Genomic DNA, 19,407 nt, shown 5'->3' with positions numbered 1-19,407 from the left:
TTTTATTCATGTTTTACACAGTGTCCCAACTTCATTGGAATTGGGGTTGTACAACGATGAAACCAAAGTGATGAACTTAGATCAATGTCAATCTCACCATCTCCAGCCAGCTGTTGGTGGTTAGCTTTAGCAGTTTTCAGGCCGTGTTCACTCTTTGAAGCAGTGGAGGTGGTGTTATGATGTGGGTGAAACCTGCATGTGGTGCAGAGTGAAGCTGAGATGTGCCTGGATGGAGGTGTCTGAGTACAGATGGGTAGAGCATCACACACCAAACTGCCTGCATCCCTCACCAACAGCCTCTCTACTGGAAACTCTGCACTTTGCAAAGCTAAATCTGTGAGGAAAGCAAATGCACCTTTATTAGCTCCAAACTGTTGATCAGACTTAAACACAACTGTCTGAACCAAAGACTTGGTGATTTACCCAAAGCAAGAAGTGTAGAAGCAGGCTGTGGCCGTGACTTTTCTGCGGTAGAGGCATCGTCGTTTGGGGACAGCTCACTGTCATTAATGTCAGGTCTGTCACACTCACTAACTGATAACCATCAGGGAGAGAAATCAGAACATTAATAGAAATTTAAAGAAGTATTCCAGAAACCTTTTCAACTTAATCTGTGTGCTGCAGCAGTTGATTACCACAGACAATGATTTGAACACATATCACTGTATATAGAAAAGGACTGAAAACCTGCTTTAAACATAAAGAAACAGCTGCTGAACTACATGAATACCTCATTTTTAATCTTTGTTTATGTGTGTGCAGCATTATTTACACTCTCCGAGCAGTAGCGTAACTAGGATCTTATGGGCTGCAGCACAAAGCAATTAATACATTTTATAATGTATAATGTATAATGCGGCTATACAAAAATTATTTTCAGTTAATAACACAACATAATTTGCTCAACATAAAAAGCATGTCACTCCACTAACTAGCATTATCAAAGGCACTTTCCCTAAAACTAGAATTTATAGTGTTATTTGTCATGATACGTGGTATTACAGCAGAATTACATGTTTTTCGTGTTTTTGTTTACTACTGTTCTCTCAATACAATACCCAGCATGCACTTAAACATATCATTGCAAAGAAAACAGCAATTCCCTCTTTATTCATTACAAGATGGGTGCTGGAGACATATTTCACCCTTTGTGCAAGAGAAAAGTATAGCCGGCTGTCTTGCTAATTTTCTATCACTTCAGTAATCTATTGAAGACAGATACACAAGGTATACCATTGCCGTAAGATGCTTCCTATAGCAATAATGTTAGATATCTACATTTCTTCTATATTCACCAAAAAGGAATTCCAAACTGCTCACCCCCAAAAATTCATCCCAAAGCAGTTAATTTTTTTTAAGTTTCTCCTACCTTCAAGATACATCAGCAGAAGAAGGTTTCCCTAGCCTTTAACAAACAGAAAATTTCATTCTAAACACTAGACCACTACACTACTACAGCTGCGTGCGAGTAAACATGTTTGCAACAGATATAGCAATTTGTCGTTTTAGCAAGAGTGTCTCTGTAACATAAGTGTTATTATTAGATGACCTTTTTAAGATTTTGAAATTATTAATAAGTTGTTAACGCTGTGGGTTGTAAAGGATTTGTTCAAAAATAATAGATACAATAGATGAGACGATTTTGAATAAGATGGCAGTCAGGGTTGTCTATGTAGTGTTAATGGAAGCTAACTTGCGAGGTATGACCTGCTTTGATTTCTCATAATTTTGCACAACAAGGTCACAGCAACAGTTGTTTTTCTTCAACAGATGACAGAAATGGTTGCTGTCAAGGTCTGTTCAGCTGATGTCATATTTTATTACATCTTGTGGATGTGTTGCAATAATTTATCTCAGGTCACGCCACTGCACTGGTATTTTTTTCTATTACTTAAAAGTTACATCTCTGAAACAATGAATTTTGTTTAATTTATAGCTTTATTCAATAAAACCTTGGATTTAAGAATTCATGAAAGTGAAAAATGTGTGTTTTATGTAAGAGTTTATGGACAGAATTCAGCAGCTGCCCAATGGCAAGTATGTTTTTAGGTTAACAATTTTTTGTTCAACACAGGGAAACTGTGTTGAAATTACTGTCTGTGGTAACTGATAATGTGCTGTTAGGTTGAAAAACACTGGTAGACTCCTTTAAAGGGCCCACATCATGAAAGAAAATAAAAATAAAAGAGTCTGATATAGCATGCAATAAATTGCTCTTTTCAAAACATCATTCACTTCTGAGTCCATATGGTCTATATATGAAAACTAAATTTCATGAAAGCCATATACAATGCTGGTCCAAGCTAGTTGTTGCTGGATTGGTTTGGGTTTAACTTGACACCCTGCATGGTCATGCTGGTTGACCAGCATACCGGCATCTGAAACACAACATGATAAATGCAGGATACGGCCATTTAAGAGTCCACTGCAAGCTTCCTTTAGAATCAGTTTTAGCAGACGTGCTGCTTGCTGGTCTCACCGATGCACTTCACTGCCGACGATTCAGTGGAGTCTGCAGATATGATGAGATCTTTCACTGAAGAGGATTTTGATTCATTTAGGCCCATTCTGCCATTTCCACTCTCCAGATCATCCATGTTTTCGAACCCTCTTAGGATTTTCACTGCTTTAAGATCTGAGCAGTCACAGAATTCAACTGCAGATTAGGAAACACATTGAGTGAATATTCATGTGAGGCTGAAAGTGTTGTATTGGCAGAATCTATCACCAGAAAGTAATGGTGATGGTTTCCATTATGCAAAGTACACAGCCAAGCAGAAATGCTCTAATGAAGCGCAGTATAGCATGGTTATTAATCTATTATTAATATTCATCCATTTGGCACATATATTTACAATAGGTAAGATGGAGTCATAAAGCATAAAAAATGAGGGTAATAAATCTTAACAGCAAGCTAATAGCCTAAACGTTTGCTTACTTCATTCAATGTATTTTAGAGAAAGCACATCAACCACTTTTAATGTATTTAGAAAATATAGATAGGTTTCCTTTTGTTATTAATTCAGTTATATTTAAAATAACAGCAAAAAAAAAACAATGAAACTTTATACACAGGGAGTTAATTTACATTCTTTAAAGAATGCAAATTAAGGTTTAAACATCAAAGCAAAAAGTGATCATTTCAGAATTTAAATGTATCATATAAATTAACGGCAACATTTAAAGTCGAGCTTACCTCATTTTGCTGTTAAGCTCTCTTAACTGTCCTAAAATATACAGCTTTTTTTAGAAACTGGGAAACTAAATATTTACTTCAAAATGACATAATTAATTCATCACAATTTTAATGGTTTTATCAGTTGAAAATGTTAATAATTTATCAACTACAATGGCCAAAATAATCAATTAGCGCATTAAAATCATGAAGAAACTAACCTTAAAAAGCCTGCGCGATATTTTCATCCCTTGGTTGTTGCGAGCGCTCCTCTTATTCCACTGAGACATCGCTCTCCACGTTCATATCAGAGCTTCAGATTTTATTTAATCTAAATGAAAACAATAAGATAAAAACTTAAACACGTACAAAACTGATTTTCCGTTAAAACAACAACTTGGGAAGTTGTTCCGATTATATTTTATTTAATATGGGTACCAAAACTCGTTTGCCTGCTGACTTTTACTTTGAAGTTCTCACTTCACGCAAAACTTTCCGCTTTCCATTGTTATTAGTTACTTGCTGGTATTCCGACCCGGCCCGCCCATTCTGCGCTTCGATTGGCTGGTAGGATCGTCCCGCCTGTGCCAGGATTGGCTGCTAGTTCCCACGCACAGAGGGTGGGAACGGTCGGAACATGGGTGGAGAAACAACCCTGTGTTGCTACCCTCTTGTTATTATTGCGCAAAGTGTCTTTAATAGGTGGAAAAGTTTTAAAAATTACACCAGGTTTATAAGACTATTAAGCAAAACGCAGTTAAACGGTATCTAGTTTAATCAGAGGAAAAGTTTTATTTCAAATTTACATATACGTTAGCATCCAGCAGGCTAGCGTTAGCGATGATGGTAAGTTTGCTGGCCGGTCGCTGCAAAATAAACAAAACAAATATAGTTAGCGATAGTTAAGTTATCGTGATTAATTAGGGTAACATGTTCGATCCAGTTTCATGTCAGAGTTTTCTAGAGTTAGTTTGGTCTGCTGTTGGCTCTGCAGTCATCACGTTAGCGCGCTAGCGTTAGCTTACTTAGCTAAGCTAATCGGCTAACAGACTTCACAGTGAACACTGAGAAACAACTTTCATATATCTAGCTATCGTGAGCTAGTTTTATTTATTTTCGTGCAGTTACCGATCGTGTACTTCTAATATAGCTAATGGGTCAAAGCATTGACTGACTGATCTGTTGAGAGGCTAACGTTACTTGCCATCATTTCGACCACGGTGATAGAAACGGGCAGATTCTCTACGAAAATGTTCAGTTACTAAACTTCAGAGGGAAAAAGAAATAGACCATGTTGTTCTTTTTAGAGAGTGGGGCTGTGAGATGTAGTTAAGTCATGTTTTTTCCCCCAACTAATCTGTTTTTGTTTTACACCCAAGGACAGTGAAATGTCTGATGTGGATCAGCCTCCAGCGGTGGGCAACAGCAGCATGGAGGAGGAGAATGCACCCTTGTACTGCATATGTCGGAAACCAGATATCAACTGTTTCATGATGTAAGGTCACTGTAAAATGGATAATGTTTATGTCCCTTACATGTGCAAATGCATATGCAGAAGTTTTTGGTTGTAAGTGGATCATGGTTGCATTGCTGACACAGTCTCATTGCTTGTGTACACAGTGGATGTGACAGCTGTAATGAGTGGTTCCATGGTCACTGCATAAATGTGACTGAAAAGATGGCCAAAGCTATCAGAGAGTGGTACTGCCAGCGATGTCAGGGTGAGTGGTTTTACTTCTCTTAATTATTTCTATCATAGCTCAGTTGTTGCTGATATACCTGTAGTAAGGTGCCACAGTGGCTTTAAATGCTCCAGCATTAACCTGAATTGAAGTGTCTCTGCCTGACAGAGATGGATCCGTCTCTTGAGATAAAGTACCGGTCCAAGAAGAATCGAGAAAAGGAAGCAGAACCAGAGAGAGCTGAGAAGCGGTCAAGCACTCCAGACTTCAAACTTGATAAGCGTCGAGGATCTAAAGTGAGTTTATACACACACACACACACTGTGTGTATATATAGCGCAAAAAAATGTAAGTTACTTGGTTGCCTTTAAATTCATAAAACATTGAACAGAGGCCTGTTAAAGTATGTATTCATTGTATGTTTCTGTCAGTGATTAAATACTAACGCTGTCCACTCTCAGGCTAGTCGAATAATCATTAAAACATTTTTGATTGGCTAAAATATCATTCTATTTTTTTCTTAACAACTTTATTCTGGATAACTATGCAACACAGAAATATATATCTTTTTGCATCACATCCTTCAGTTGTTGCATTGCTTAAAACAAGTGTATGAGGCTGTGTCATGCTAAATTACAGCCAGCTGAGTTGAGTGCAATAAAGTGCAATACATTTTTTTAAAGAACATATGTAGTGTTTAATTTAATTTGTTCAGTCCACTGTTCTCCCATACTGTGTTTGTTATTTAATAAATATTGGCCTCAGAGTGGGGAGGTTGATTTAGTCAACTTTTAGCTGAGAACAGAAACAGTCATGAATATTTATGTAAGTAACTAAAGAAAGTTTTCTGTTTGCATGATGTGTATCAGGTCAAGCGGTCTGCACGTATGTGTGGCGAATGTGAACCCTGCCGACGCACTGAGGACTGTGCTCAATGTGACTTCTGCAAAGACATGAAAAAATTCGGAGGCCCAAACAAAATCCGGCAGAAATGTCGACTGCGACAGTGTGTAGTTCGTGCACGGGTAATTTCCACAGGTCACATCAACAAGTCTTTTATGCATCATCATGCATATGCACAGTATGTAAAGGACGTTTTTGCCCTGAATACATGTTGGTCAAGTACAACACAGAACAGCTGAAGAGAGAAAACAAGAGACCAGAGAACCTAGTTACATTTCTTTATTTTAGAGTTAAATATAAGTATATGACATATAAAATCTGTAAGTATAAAGTTATCTGTAGTCTTGTAGTGCTAGAAAAAAAAATCTAAGTCAAATATAAAACGTGAAACATCAGCTGAATGGATCTAAAACATTTTAAAAGAGCTCTTGTAGCACTGTCTTAGATGGTTATTAAGAGTGTTGTTTTATTTCCAAGTGCTATTGTTTACTTATTAATGTTGTCTCTTTAGAAAATGCTGCGCGTTCGGGATGAGGAGTTTTCCCTCCGTGAGAGGAGGGAGAACATAATGCACAGAGACAGACGATACTCAGACGACTTTGATGAGAATGAGATGGAGCTATACCAGCACTACAAGGAGCAAAACATGGTAATGTAAAAGCAACAATTTCATAATACAACCCCATTTCCAACAAAGTTGGACGCTGTGCAAAATGTAAATATAAATAAAATGCAATGATGTGCAAATCATTTAAATTCTATATTTCATTGAAAATAGTAAACACCATCTTAAATGTTGAAATTGAGACATTTTAATAAAAGGCTGGTAAAATTAATTGACAACAGGGTATAATGTCAATGGGGTATAAAAAGAACATCCCAGAGAACCTTTCAGAAGTTAAGATGAGGTGCGGTTCACCACTCTGTGCAAGACTATGCGGTCACATAGTGCAACAATTCGAGTAACGTTTCTCAGTGTAAAATAGCACAGAACTTTGGTTTTCATCATCTACAGTGCATAATGTCATTAAAAGATTCAGAGAATCTGGAGAAATCACTGTATGCAAGGGGCCGGCTGAAAACCAATATTTGCTGGCCATATTCTTCAAGCTCTCCATTAAAAACAGACATGATTCTGTAGAGGAAATCACTGCATGGGCATAGAAAAACCTCCGAAAAACATGGTCTTTGTCACTGCATCCACAAATGCAAGTTAAAACTAGAAATGCAAAGAAGAAACCATATACACATAATGGGGTATAAAAAGAACATTTAATTTACATTGTGCAAAATGTAAATAAAAACAATGTCCCAGCTTTTTTGGGAATGATGTTGTACTTCTTTTTATAATATTTTTTTTTTTAGGTAGAGCTGGGTAATATGATGTTATTGTGATTTAAATTCTTTCAGAGTACACTACTATGTTGCCCAAATGAGTATATCATGGGCATTAGTAAGCAGTGCTTAATAATTGCTTACTTTGTAAGTAACAGGTAGTTGACACAGTCCATTATGTCGTGATCTTATTTTATTAATTTAATTTTGCCTGTTGTTTGATTGGTTGTTCCTCCTGTTTCTCCAAAAATATAAAATTTAGTTTTTTCAAGTTCTTTTTTAAAATGTGCCAGTACAGTTTTACTGGAGCATTTTGTCCATTCTAGTTTGTTCACAGATCACAAAAAAACTCCCAAAAATTAATTATCAAGATATGTATTGTGTATTATGAATATGGTTTCAAGTGGTTTGATGTTATATTTTTGCCATGCTACCAAATTTGTGAAATGTAATAGTAATCTAGTTCACTGTTTTTAACTTGCCATTACTGTCTGTTAACAATTTTTCAGCCATGGGGAAGTGAGGATGAGGATGGGCCTATTTATAGCCCTGCTCGACGCAAAAAAGCAATAAAAGTAAAGCACGTTAAGCGGCGAGAGAAGAAAATTGACAAAAAGGTAAGAAAATTGAGCAATGTAATTTTAACTGTAACATATTGAAAACAAGGCTGGATCATGTGTCTTTGCAAACCTTGATCATATGTCCATATTCATATATTAGTTGCTTTTAGGCTCTGACTTAAGTCTTTTATACTTATTATTCTCTCAATTTCCTTGCTAGGTAATGTCAAATCAAAAGTATAAATGGCCAAATAATGCTAATTCTGATTGTGTCAAATTAGAGGTGAGAATGCACTACAGAGGTTTTAAATGATGTTCTTCTCTTCTTTGCTCCTGTGTATCGTATGCATAGAAGGAGTCTCGTCGGCATAAGCAGAAACAGAAGCATAAAGATAGGATGCGACACAGTGACAGGGCGGACGGACGTCATACTGGAGATTTACACCAGTGTCTGGGCCCAAACTGTATTGAGGCAGCCCGCCCAAACTCTAAATACTGCTCTGAGGACTGTGGCATGAAGCTAGCAGCCAAGTAGGTTCATCTCATGTTTGAACACCGTTTGTGTTCAATCAGTGCCGTAAACATTGTGCGACCAAATCTTAGAAATAGTTTGACTCCTGCTCCTATTGTTTTTAACTAGAAGATGCACCTTTGTTTACTTTTATAGATAACTGTGTGTCATACACAGAAACAACATAAGCAATCTATTTAAGATTACTTAACAACTCGACATGATTTAGACATGCAGTTTGCATGATGCTAGTTGATGGGGTATGAACTTCCTAAATAGAAAAAACGTTTTTATGTATTGGTCTGTGTCGGCAGTCGGATCTATGAGATTTTGCCACAGCGCATCCAACAATGGCAGCAAAGTCCGTGTGTGGCAGAGGAGCAGGGCAAGAAGCAGCTGGAACGAATCCGGCGTGAGCAGCAAGCTGCACGTATGCGCCTCGCTGAAATGGAGCGTCGCTTCCATGAACTGGAGGGGATCATTGCAAAAGCCAAACAGCAGGTGGTGCAGCAGGATGAGGAGGTGAGGGAACGCCATCAGCTTTACAAAAGTTCTTTATGAACTAATTCAGAGCATGGTGAAATATTAGAATTTTCTAATATATTTTAAATTTTTATTGAATACAGTTAGGTTTCATGCTATAAACTTGGAAAAAAACTGGTTGGGTTAGCTTAAACTTGGATGGTGTACACAGTGGGCAGAGTGTGGATTGAATGGTCAACATTGCAAGGCATAACACAAGGATGTATCCCTAATACCTCAGATGTGCAAACTCATTAGTGAAGAACTTAGTCAGCTTCTTATTTGAACTTCCATTCCATCTTAAATGGAGAGGCAGTTACATGTTACTCTTCCATTTAAGGTGGATCGGAAAAAGCTGGCGAACATGAAGCCAACTTTACCTTGTGAAAATAAAAACAGGTTGCAGCAGCTACTTCTCCCCACAGGATTCAAGCAGTCACTATATGCCAATTCTGAACAGGTGAAAAAAATAACTTGCTCCGTAGAGATGTTAATAGCTACCGATTTGCACCTTTATTCAGTTGTGGAGTCTGTAGTTTGCAGGGAGTAATTGAACCACATAAGAAAATCCCCTCACACTCATTTTGCTCAGAATTTAAGAGCCACACCTTATATAGAACACAAGATCAGAGTGTAAATTAACTTAAAATGTTCAGTTCATTTAATATTGAGATGAAGCCTTACAGCTTACATTTTTGTTTACTTCTATATAGATACTGCACTTTTCTTTGTATTCTCTTTTTATTTATCTTCTTTATTGTCTTCCAAGCATTGAACTTCAGGTGTTAAACTTTGAACTATGTATGCCCTCTCGCTCCTTATACAAATATACTCACACACATATACACACAGTATTCGCTCATCTGCCTTCACACGCATATGAATTCAGGTGCCATCTCATTCTTAATCCATAGGGTTTATATGTGATATTGGCCCACGCTATGCAGCTATAACGGTTTTAACTCTTCTGGCAAGGCTTTCCACAAGGTTACCATTCTTCCAGAAGCGCATTTGTGAGGTCAGACACTGATGTTGGATGAGAAGGCCTGACTTGTAGTCTCCACTCTAATTCATCCCAAAGGTGTTTTATCAGGTTGAGGTCAGGACTCTCAAGTTCTTCCACACCAAACTCTCTCATCCATGTCTTTATGGACCTTGCTTTGTGCACTGGTGCGCAGTCATGTTGGAACAGGAAGGGGCCGTTCCCAAACTGTTCCCACAAAGTTGGGAGCATGAAATTGTCCAAAATCTCTTGGCCTGCTGAAGCATTAAGAGTTCCTTTGACGAAGGCGCCCCACACCATAATGGCCCCTCTACCAAACTTTATACTTGGCACAATGCAATCAGACAAGTACCGTTCTCCTGGTAACCGGCAAACCCAGACGTCCATTGGATTGCCAGACGGAGAAGCGTAATTCGTCCTTCCAGAGAACATGTCTCCACTAGTCTAGAGTCCAGTGGCAGCTCTTTACACCACTGCATTCGACGCTTTGCATTGTGTTTGGTGATGTAAGGCTTGGATGCAGCTGCTCAGCCATGGAAACCCATTCCATAAAGCTCTCTAGGTGCTGTTCTTGAGCTAATTTGAAGGCCACGTGAAGTTTGGTAGTCTGTGGTGGTCTGTAGTGATTGACTGCAGAAAGTTTCTGTCATTTTACGTGGCCTACCACTTCGTGGCTGAGTTGCTGTTGTTCTCAATCGCTTCCACTTTGTTATAATACCACTGGCAGTTGACTGTGGAATATTTGGTAGCGAGGAAATTTCACAAGCGGTACCACACTGGAATTCACTGAGCTCCTGAGAGCGACCCATTCTTTCACAAATGTTTACAGAAGCAGTCTGCATGCCTAGGTTATATACACCTGTGGCCATGGAAGTGATTGGGACACCTGAATTAAATTATTTTGATGGGTGAGTGAATACTTTTGGAAACATAGTGTATATCCATTATTTAGGCATTTACTACACAGTTTAATGCTACAAACTAATAACCACATTTGCATAAGTGGAAATAACTCAAGTGCACGACTAACAAGCATCATACAGGCCTAAACGACAGTTAGTGAAGGATGCGCATTTATCCATGCTCACAGCAATGCATGATAAATTGAATCAACACTACTGTTAGTTTCTCCTTAATGCACAGCACTAAGAATAGGCTGGAGTGAAACACTTTCTTTTTTTTCTTTTTTTTTGATACAACCTTTTAGAATAAAAGAGTGAAATGCTGACCTATTAGAACAAGATTTAGCCCTGTGCTGAAAAATTGTGTGTGTTTCTTGTATCAGTGAAGTGTGTAATTGTGCACCTGACTGATTAAATGAAATGAAATGAAGGTTTTTTGATGTAGCCCCAAAGTCATTCGATGTACCCCTGGGGGTATGCGTGCCACAGTTTGGAAATCAACTACAGCAAACTTTTTTTCCTTTTTTCCTTTGTTTTTAGTTACAAAGCTTAAAATTTCCATGATGTGGACATTCAAAACAATGGCCTTAACACCTGTCTTTTATCTCTGTCTGCAGGTGAATGAAACAGACAGTGAGGATACAGATCTTCAGATCTTCTGTGTTTCCTGCAGTCATCCCATTAACCCCAAGGTGGCGCTGAGGCATATGGAGAGGTGTTACGCTAAGGTAAATGCACAAAATTTTAACTTCTCCATCTCTTCTTCATCTCTGCAATTCAGTAACAAACATCTTCCCATATTAAGTTACATGGTTAAAAAACATTAGCATGCGAAATGTGGTGTGCTTTTACACTTAATCAGTATGTTTACTTAGGATTTTATCAAAGTTGCATGTTTAAAAAAAAAATTTAAAAATACAAAATAAAGCACTACCAAATCACTCACACCACCCCACAATCATTCCTAAGCAATGCTTATACTGTGTATATAGTATGATCAATAACTAAACAGTGTACAGGTGTTAAAATATGTAACGTAATTGAATCAAAGTATCAAATGACTTGTAGTTCTTCTATTCAAAATGAACTGGATTTTAAGTATGTAAGAACCAGTATTATTAATTGTTTACATTTTTTGTGCCCCCACCCTCATCCTTATGAACTTTGCCTTGGACAGTATGAAAGCCAGACATCGTTTGGGTCTATTTTCCCAACGCGAATAGAAGGGTAAGCTAATCTTACTTTAGAGTTAATATTGCAGGCTAACATAGTCACTGGTGGATCAAATCTGATGGTATGCTTAGTTTATTGGGTCTGTTTTCTTTTGTATTCTATAATTTGTTTTAAATGTTATTTTTCATAATTTTTTATATAAAAACCAGTGTTTTAGCTTTCCAATGTCTTGCTTATCATCAATGTAAAGCACTTTTTGTAAATAAACTCATATATAAATAAATACTATTTTTATTCTTTTTCCCCTTCTGATTTAATATAACCCCCGTGTTACCAGGGCGACGAGACTGTTTTGTGATGTTTATAACCCTCAGAGTAAAACGTACTGCAAAAGACTTCAAGTATTATGTCCAGAACACTCCAGAGACCCAAAGGTAAGAAACTATTTTCTCTCTGAAGTCCTGAAATATAATGTAAATATATGCTTAACAGTGGATGTACTGTATCTGGTGTATTGATCTATATTATTAAACTGTTACACCAAAAAAGTAGTATTGCTAGTTTTGCTGCATAATTTATTGCCTATGCACACAAAATTAAAGCTATGCTAGATTCCATAAATAAATGCTTTTGAAAACTGACTTGGTGGTGCAAAAGTGGAATCAGCAGATGTTTGGCCTCAGACGTGCAATCAGCAATTGGCCTCTTTATTAATCTATGTTGCGATTTTACATCACAAATAATGTGAGGCAGGTAAGTGCATTTGCAGTATATTTGCATGCTGCTGCTGCATCTATACCAAAATGTTACATTACGTATGAGTCATTACTCATTAGCACTTTATTTGGCTGATGCTATTTAAACAGATTGTTGAATGCACGCAACCTCATGGTTCTGGCTTCTTATTCACACATGTCCACATGTAGCATATTCTCAGGGCGTTAGCAAACAGCTTTTAATGCTTCATAAGAGCAGTGTTTTGCATCAGTGACACTGTCCTTGTTCATTTATGAATTAAAATGTCAGTTCATCCATTAAAGAGCAATTATTTATATTTTTGCTAATAGAAAATACTGGAAATGTTCTAGTGTGTTTTATGTGTTCATTTAGCCCACAAAGTGTGATCTTCAGCTTAGAAAAATAGGCTAATGAAAATTGGCTATTGGCCAGTTTGGCCTTAAGAAACCGGAATTGGTCATCCCTACAATGCCCCTAAATTCAGGAATGGATGTCTCCCTTATTGTCTTCTTGTAGTTATCCCTCATTATTAATGTTTATCATTGCTGTGCTAATGGTCTTAAATCGAAGAAATGCCTTTAAAAAGTTCTTAACAAGTTCTGTTTTTATTTTGTCCAAAAAAGTATCAAAAAGAAGACTCCTACTGTCAGTACCCTATTTCTGTCCGTCTGTCATTCACCCTCTCTCTCTTGCTCTTTCTCTGTTGTGCAGGTGCCAGTGGATGAGGTGTGTGGATGTCCTTTAGTGCAGAATGTGTTTGAGCCGACAGGTGAATACTGCAGGGTTTCAAAGCGCAAATGCAACAAACATTACTGTTGGGAGAAACTCCGGAGGGCAGAAGTGGACCTAGAGCGTGTCAGAGTGGTAAGTCAAAACACACGCACACTCCCAGTTACAGTGTTTCAGTGTGTATGTGTTTACAACAGTCTTTAACCTTATTTTCAAACTACAAAGTTTTCTTTCAGTGAATTTTTCTAGATAACACTTTTACACACTCTGCATAATCACACGTTCTGCAAGCAGGGCTGGGAGATATATCAGACAGATATTTAAAATATATAGATATGTTTTGAAGATACAAAATTAAGCAACGTTGTGAACATTGCTGCAATTTGAATAGAAAACCGCAGCACATTTTCCTTTTGTGCCATGACACATTTTATGGCATTACGGAGAGTTTCTGTGTTAGCTCTGTTTTTTCACTTGGTAGTGAGTGAGTGTGTGTGGTGGGAAGGACAAGGTTTGCATTCCCCCCCCCCCTTATTATTTTTATTTTTTTTGTTTTGTGTTTAAGTGCCCTGAAATAGTACTCGCAGTGCTCCTCATTTTCTCTGTTATTGCATTTTTTACACAGTGAATGCTTTTACAGTGGTGGACAAAAGTTTTGATAATGGCACAAATTTTGGTTTTCACCAAACGTTTGCTGAGTTTGCTGCCTCAGTTCTTATGGTGGCAATTTGTATTAACTCTAGATTGTGAAGAGTGATCAGTTGAATTGCAATTAATTGCAGTCATTCCCTGCCATGAAAAATGACCATATCACAAAAATTACTACATTCCAACCATTGCATTTCAGCCCTACAAAATGGCCTGCAAACGTCATTTCAGTGATGATCTCATTAGCTCAGAAGAAAAGGTTAATGAGGACAAGACAGCTGATATCACTCTGTCATGCTGATTAGAAGAGCAGACCGATTGCTTTAGAAGTTTTCTTCTGTTAACCATGGTTACCTCCAAGGAAACACATGCAGTCATCATTGAAAAGGGTTTCACAGGCAAGGACATTGCTGCTTGTAAGATAGCACCCCAATCAACCATTTATCGAATGATCAAGAACTTCAAAGAGAGTGGTTCAACTGCAGTGAAGAAGGCTTCAGGACGCCTAAGACAGTCAAGTAAGCATCTGGACCATCTCCTAAAGAGGATGCAGCTACAAGATCGGGTCTTCACCAGTGCAGGGCTTGCTCAGGCATGGCAGAGGGCAGCTGTGAGTGCATCTGAACACACAGTGAGACGAAGGCTTTTGGAGGATGGCTTGGTGTCAAAAAGGGCAGCAAAGAAGCCACTTCTTTCCAAGAAAAACATCAAGGACAGACTGACATTCTGCAGGAAGTATAGGGATTGGACTGCAGAGGACTGGGGTAAAGTTATTTTCTCTGATGAAGCCCGCTTTAGACTTTTAGGGACATCTGGAAAAATGATTATCTGGTGAAGAAAAGGTGAGCGCTACCATGAGTCCTGTGTCATGCAAAAACTCCCTAAAAGAGGAAGAAACCTTGAGAGGAACCAAGACTCAGAAGGGGAAACCATCCTCCTACGGTCGACACCGGATAGCAAACATTATTAGTATAAAGTATTATAGTACAAAGTGGGAAAAGAGAAAATCTATAAGCTGATATCCAGCATGCCGAGGCGAATTGCATAAGTCTTAAAGAAGAAGGGTCAGCACTGTAAATAAGTCTTTGCTTAAACTGGATGTATTTGTCAATAAAAAAATTTACACACGTATGGAATGCTATAAAGGTTCTAAAAAAACTGAGGCAGGAAACTTTGTGAATGGCACAAATGTTGGTTTTCTCAAAACTTTTGGCCATGACAATACATCTTTGACAGAAACGTTAAACAAAGAGAACCGTTTTGGTTATTTCAGTTGTTTTAAAAAGCCTGTTATCCAAAGTGTAAAGCACCCCTGTGAAAAAACTCATGTAATAAATTAACCAAATTTTATTAATTATAGGATATAGCTTATTGAACACAGTCAGGCTTGATTATATTCACCTCCTGTTGATTTTCAATCTCACTCATATTAAGGTTAACCAGCAGTTCATGCATGGAAAATGATCACAACACCTTTTCATATGGCATATTCACATGTTGGATGTCTTTGCTCCTTAAATAAATGAAATAATTTTGTACTTTGTGTGTGTGGGATATATATATATATATATATATATATATATATATATATATATATATATATATATATATATATATATATATATATATATATATATATATATATATATATATACACATACACATACACACATACACATACACACACACACACACACACAGACAGAGTCAAAAGTCACAGGACACCGTTTCATTTAATTTTATTTTTCATGCTGTCACACCCTCCACGATGCGTTGCTGAAGGTGGTGTTTGTTGCGGATTTTCTCAGCATACACAATTTGTTTGAGATGGCCCCAAAGATAAAAGTCGATAATAAAATAAAATAAAACCTGTGACTTTTGACATATATATATATATATATATATATATGTGTGTGTGTGTGTGTGTGTGTGTGTGTGTGTGTGTGTGTGTGTGTGTGTGTGTGTGTAATATATAATATTACACACACACACACACTAGTACAAACATGCAGCAATACAGAAAGCAGGCAAGTGCTTTTTCATGGTACTGTATGTCACTACTTATATGACGGGACATGAACTAATAAGGTAAAAAAGGACAATTGTGATTATTTGAGAGTTATTGTAGTACTCCATGGAAAACATGTTAATCACTGTAAACTGATTTTTTAAACTCTTGTTGCAGTAAGCATTTTAAAACAATTGTTTACAGCTAGGTTTGCAGTGCTATTTAGCCTAAATTATGGTTTAAACTGAAAAATTACTCCTTTAAGCCATTACAGATAAGATCTGGTTAATCACAAAAAGGCTGTCACTGCCTGACACAACTCTGCAGTGCCGATCATTTTCTGTGCTCCACCAGACATCAGTTCAGGAATGGCTTTGTAATGAGCTGATGAGTAGATTCAGGGAGAATATTAAACTTTTTAGTCTGATGCTCTCATTTTAAGATGGTCAGACTTTGTAACTAAACTTGTCTCTGTTTTTTGTGTTGTACCAGTGGTACAAGCTGGATGAGTTGTTTGAGCAGGAGCGCAACGTGAGGACAGCGATGACGAACAGAGCGGGCCTGCTGGCCCTAATGCTGCACCAAACCATACAGCATGACCCATTGACCACTGACTTGCGCAGCAACAAGGACAGATAGCCATACAGCCTGTTATACTTGACATCTTGAAGTTGCAGTTGTGGTTATTCACTATCTGTATTATCAGTTATACGTTTTTTATTTAAGATGTAATTTAAACAAGTACAAAGGGATATATAGGATTTTGCATTCTGTAATGCAGGCAACTGTTTCATAATTTTGCATAATTTCTGGTCGTTTTATTTCATTGTTTTATATATCTTAAAGGGTCCATATCATGAAAACATGTTTTTTTTTGGTGTTTTTTTTTTTATAATCAGTTTCATGTTGTGTGTGTTGTTATTCACTCCCCAGTCCATATATAGAAATTAAGCTGCAACAACCACTCACACTGAATTTAGTGTTTTTGTGTTGTCATGAAAACCAGTGCATTTCCACAGTACATTTACTATGTAGGATATAGTATTGAAGCCTATAGCAGTTAGAGATAGATTGCCCATTCACATTAAAGCTATATGAAGTGTTTTAGCTTTGGCTGCTTTTAGAACGAATCACAATACAGCTCAACCAATTAGAATGGACATTGTTTACATACATCAGTCTTAAAAGCATAGTAATAAAAAACTGCCCTAGGAAATGGTCGTGTAAAAATCAATGATGGCTGATTTTAGTACATAAACCCACACAAATGTTGTAGACCTCAGGGAAAAATAAAATGTGATAATGGCCCTTTAATAACCCCGGTGTTGTTTCTAGATTGAGTTTTATGTGACTCACACTGTAGTTTCCATGTCATCTGATGTTTCCATTATTTTGTCTATGCTGTGTGAATAGCCTCTAGAAGCCGATCCTGATTTGGTGTCTTCTTTGTCAACTTGTCAGCTTTACTTGAATTTGTCTAATGAAATTTCTTCATTGTGAACTTGCCAACATTCTTCTCTACTTTTCTTTATGAATTCATGTGAAAGTCATCTGTGAATGTTGTGAATTTAATTTACAGTTAAAGTAATCTATTAATGTATCAACAGCTCTTTCATAGTGTTCATCTCAAGGGGAAGTTCCACATAATAGTTAACATGTACATAAATTCCAAAAAGGTTGGGACAGTATGTGAAATAAAAACAGAAAGCGGTGTTTTTATTTAAAAAATTCACTTCAACCTGCATTTAAACAAAATCAGTACGAATACAATAATATTTTACCTTATCAAATTAGTTGTTTTTTGTTATACTTGTGAAATTGATATCTGCAGTACATTCCAGAAATTTTGTGACAGTCTAAAAGGACCATTCAGATAGTTACAAGCCTAAAGTTCAAAAGTCATGGTCTGTCATGATATGGGGTGTTTTAGTGACCATGGCATCAGTAGCACATCTGTCAAGGCTTATTGCTGAAAGATACAAACACATTTTGGAGCAACATATGCTGCCTTCTGCACGTCTATATCAGGGACGTCCATGCTTATTTCAACATGCCAGTAATCAAGAGACTGCAGGTGCTGAACTGGCCATCTTGCGGTCCAGATGATGAAAGCCTTGTATGCTTGTACAGTGGAATGACAGCAAGATCCATCCATCCATTATCTTCCGCTTCTACGGGGTTGAAGTCGCAGGGGCAGCATCCTAAGCAATGAGGCCCAGACCTCCCTTTCCCCAGCCACTTCCACTAGCTCCCCCCCGGGGGGATTCCGAGGCGCTCCAAGGCCAGCTGGGCGATATAGTCACGCCAGCGTGTCCTGGGTCTTCCCCGGGGTCTCCTCCTGGTTGGACTTGCCTGTGACACCTCCCGCGGGAGGCGTCCAGGAGGCATTCTAACCAGATGCCCGAACCACCTTAGCGTTCCTCTCGACGTGAGGAAGCAGCGGCTCTACTCTGAGTCCCTCCCGGATGACCGAACTTCTCACCCTGTCTCTAAGGGAGAGTCCAGACACCCTGTGGAGGAAACTCATTTTGGCCACTTGTATTCGCAATCTCATTCTTTCGGTCATTACCCAAAGCTCATGACCATAGGTGAGGGCGGGAACGTAGATCGACCAGTAAATCGAGAGCCTTGCCTTATGGCTCAGCTCTTTCTTTACCACAACAGACCGGTAAAGAGCCCGCATCACTTCTGACCCAGCACCAATCTCCTGCTCCCTTTTACCATCACTCATGAACAAGACCCCGACAATGACAATGACAGCAAGAATGATTGGTAAATGCTGTTAAACGGAAAGATCATGTAATACAGTGATGAACATGCTCTTGTCCCAACTTTTTGGGGAAAAAAATCTAAAAGGTGTTTCTGCACTATTTTTAATTTAATACAGGTCAAACGATTGAAGCAACTTTCTTTCTTCTTGCTTTCTTTCTTTCATAATTTTACATACTGTCTCGTTTTTTGGAAGTGCTGTTTGTAAACACATTCTAGGGTGTTTATATGTTAAATGCATCATTCCAGAGAAACCTACTGAATCATTACTGTTCAAGGTAGTGGTGACACCTGCTGTCCAACACTGTGCAGAAAGCCTCATCTGCATGCCACTGACACTTCTGATGATACTGCCGAATGCACCTATTTAATCGTAGGCATTGTTTAACCTACCTCACAATACTCTAAGTGCTTCTCATATTCATACTAACAGATCATTACAACACATCATTACAAACCCCTAACAGTAGTCACTGACATTCTCTGTGGTGTGTTTCTAATAGTAGTTGTAGTAGTGGTAACAGTGAATGATACAGATCTGTTTGTCATTGTTACTACACTGCTCAAAAAAATAAAGGGAACACTTAAACAACACAATATAACTCCAATTAATTCAAACTTCTGTGAAATCAAACTGTCCACTTAGGAAGCAACACTGATTGACAATCAATTTCACATGCTGTTGTGCAAATGGAATAGACAACAGGTGGAAATTATTGGCAATTAGCAAGACACACTCAATAAAGGAG

At 37.8% G+C, this 19,407-nt stretch overlaps 1 protein-coding gene across 2 annotated transcripts; it reads left to right on the top strand.

The window, feature by feature from the left end:
- The first annotated feature begins 3,802 nt into the window (after window positions 1-3,802).
- cxxc1b (CXXC finger protein 1b) lies at window positions 3,803-17,439 on the top strand. Of its 2 annotated transcripts, none has more exons than XM_017719133.2 (14): window positions 3,803-4,021; window positions 4,555-4,670; window positions 4,796-4,896; window positions 5,026-5,153; window positions 5,727-5,882; window positions 6,272-6,409; window positions 7,605-7,712; window positions 8,011-8,186; window positions 8,481-8,688; window positions 11,211-11,321; window positions 11,771-11,820; window positions 12,104-12,200; window positions 13,216-13,368; window positions 16,382-17,439. In XM_017719133.2, exons 1-14 carry the CDS (start codon window positions 4,016-4,018, stop codon window positions 16,526-16,528), a joined length of 1,695 nt encoding a protein of 564 aa, XP_017574622.1. In that variant the 5' UTR covers window positions 3,803-4,015; the 3' UTR covers window positions 16,529-17,439. The 2 variants fall into 2 exon arrangements, with proteins under 2 accessions (XP_017574622.1, XP_017574621.1); XM_017719132.2 differs by having other exon boundaries at window positions 8,008-8,186.
- The last annotated feature ends 1,968 nt before the right edge of the window (window positions 17,440-19,407 follow it).

The sequence above is a fragment of the Pygocentrus nattereri genome, chromosome 21, assembly GCF_015220715.1.
Source record: "Pygocentrus nattereri isolate fPygNat1 chromosome 21, fPygNat1.pri, whole genome shotgun sequence".
Lineage (NCBI taxonomy): Eukaryota > Metazoa > Chordata > Actinopteri > Characiformes > Serrasalmidae > Pygocentrus > Pygocentrus nattereri.
This window is presented reverse-complemented; position numbering and strand designations above follow the sequence as displayed.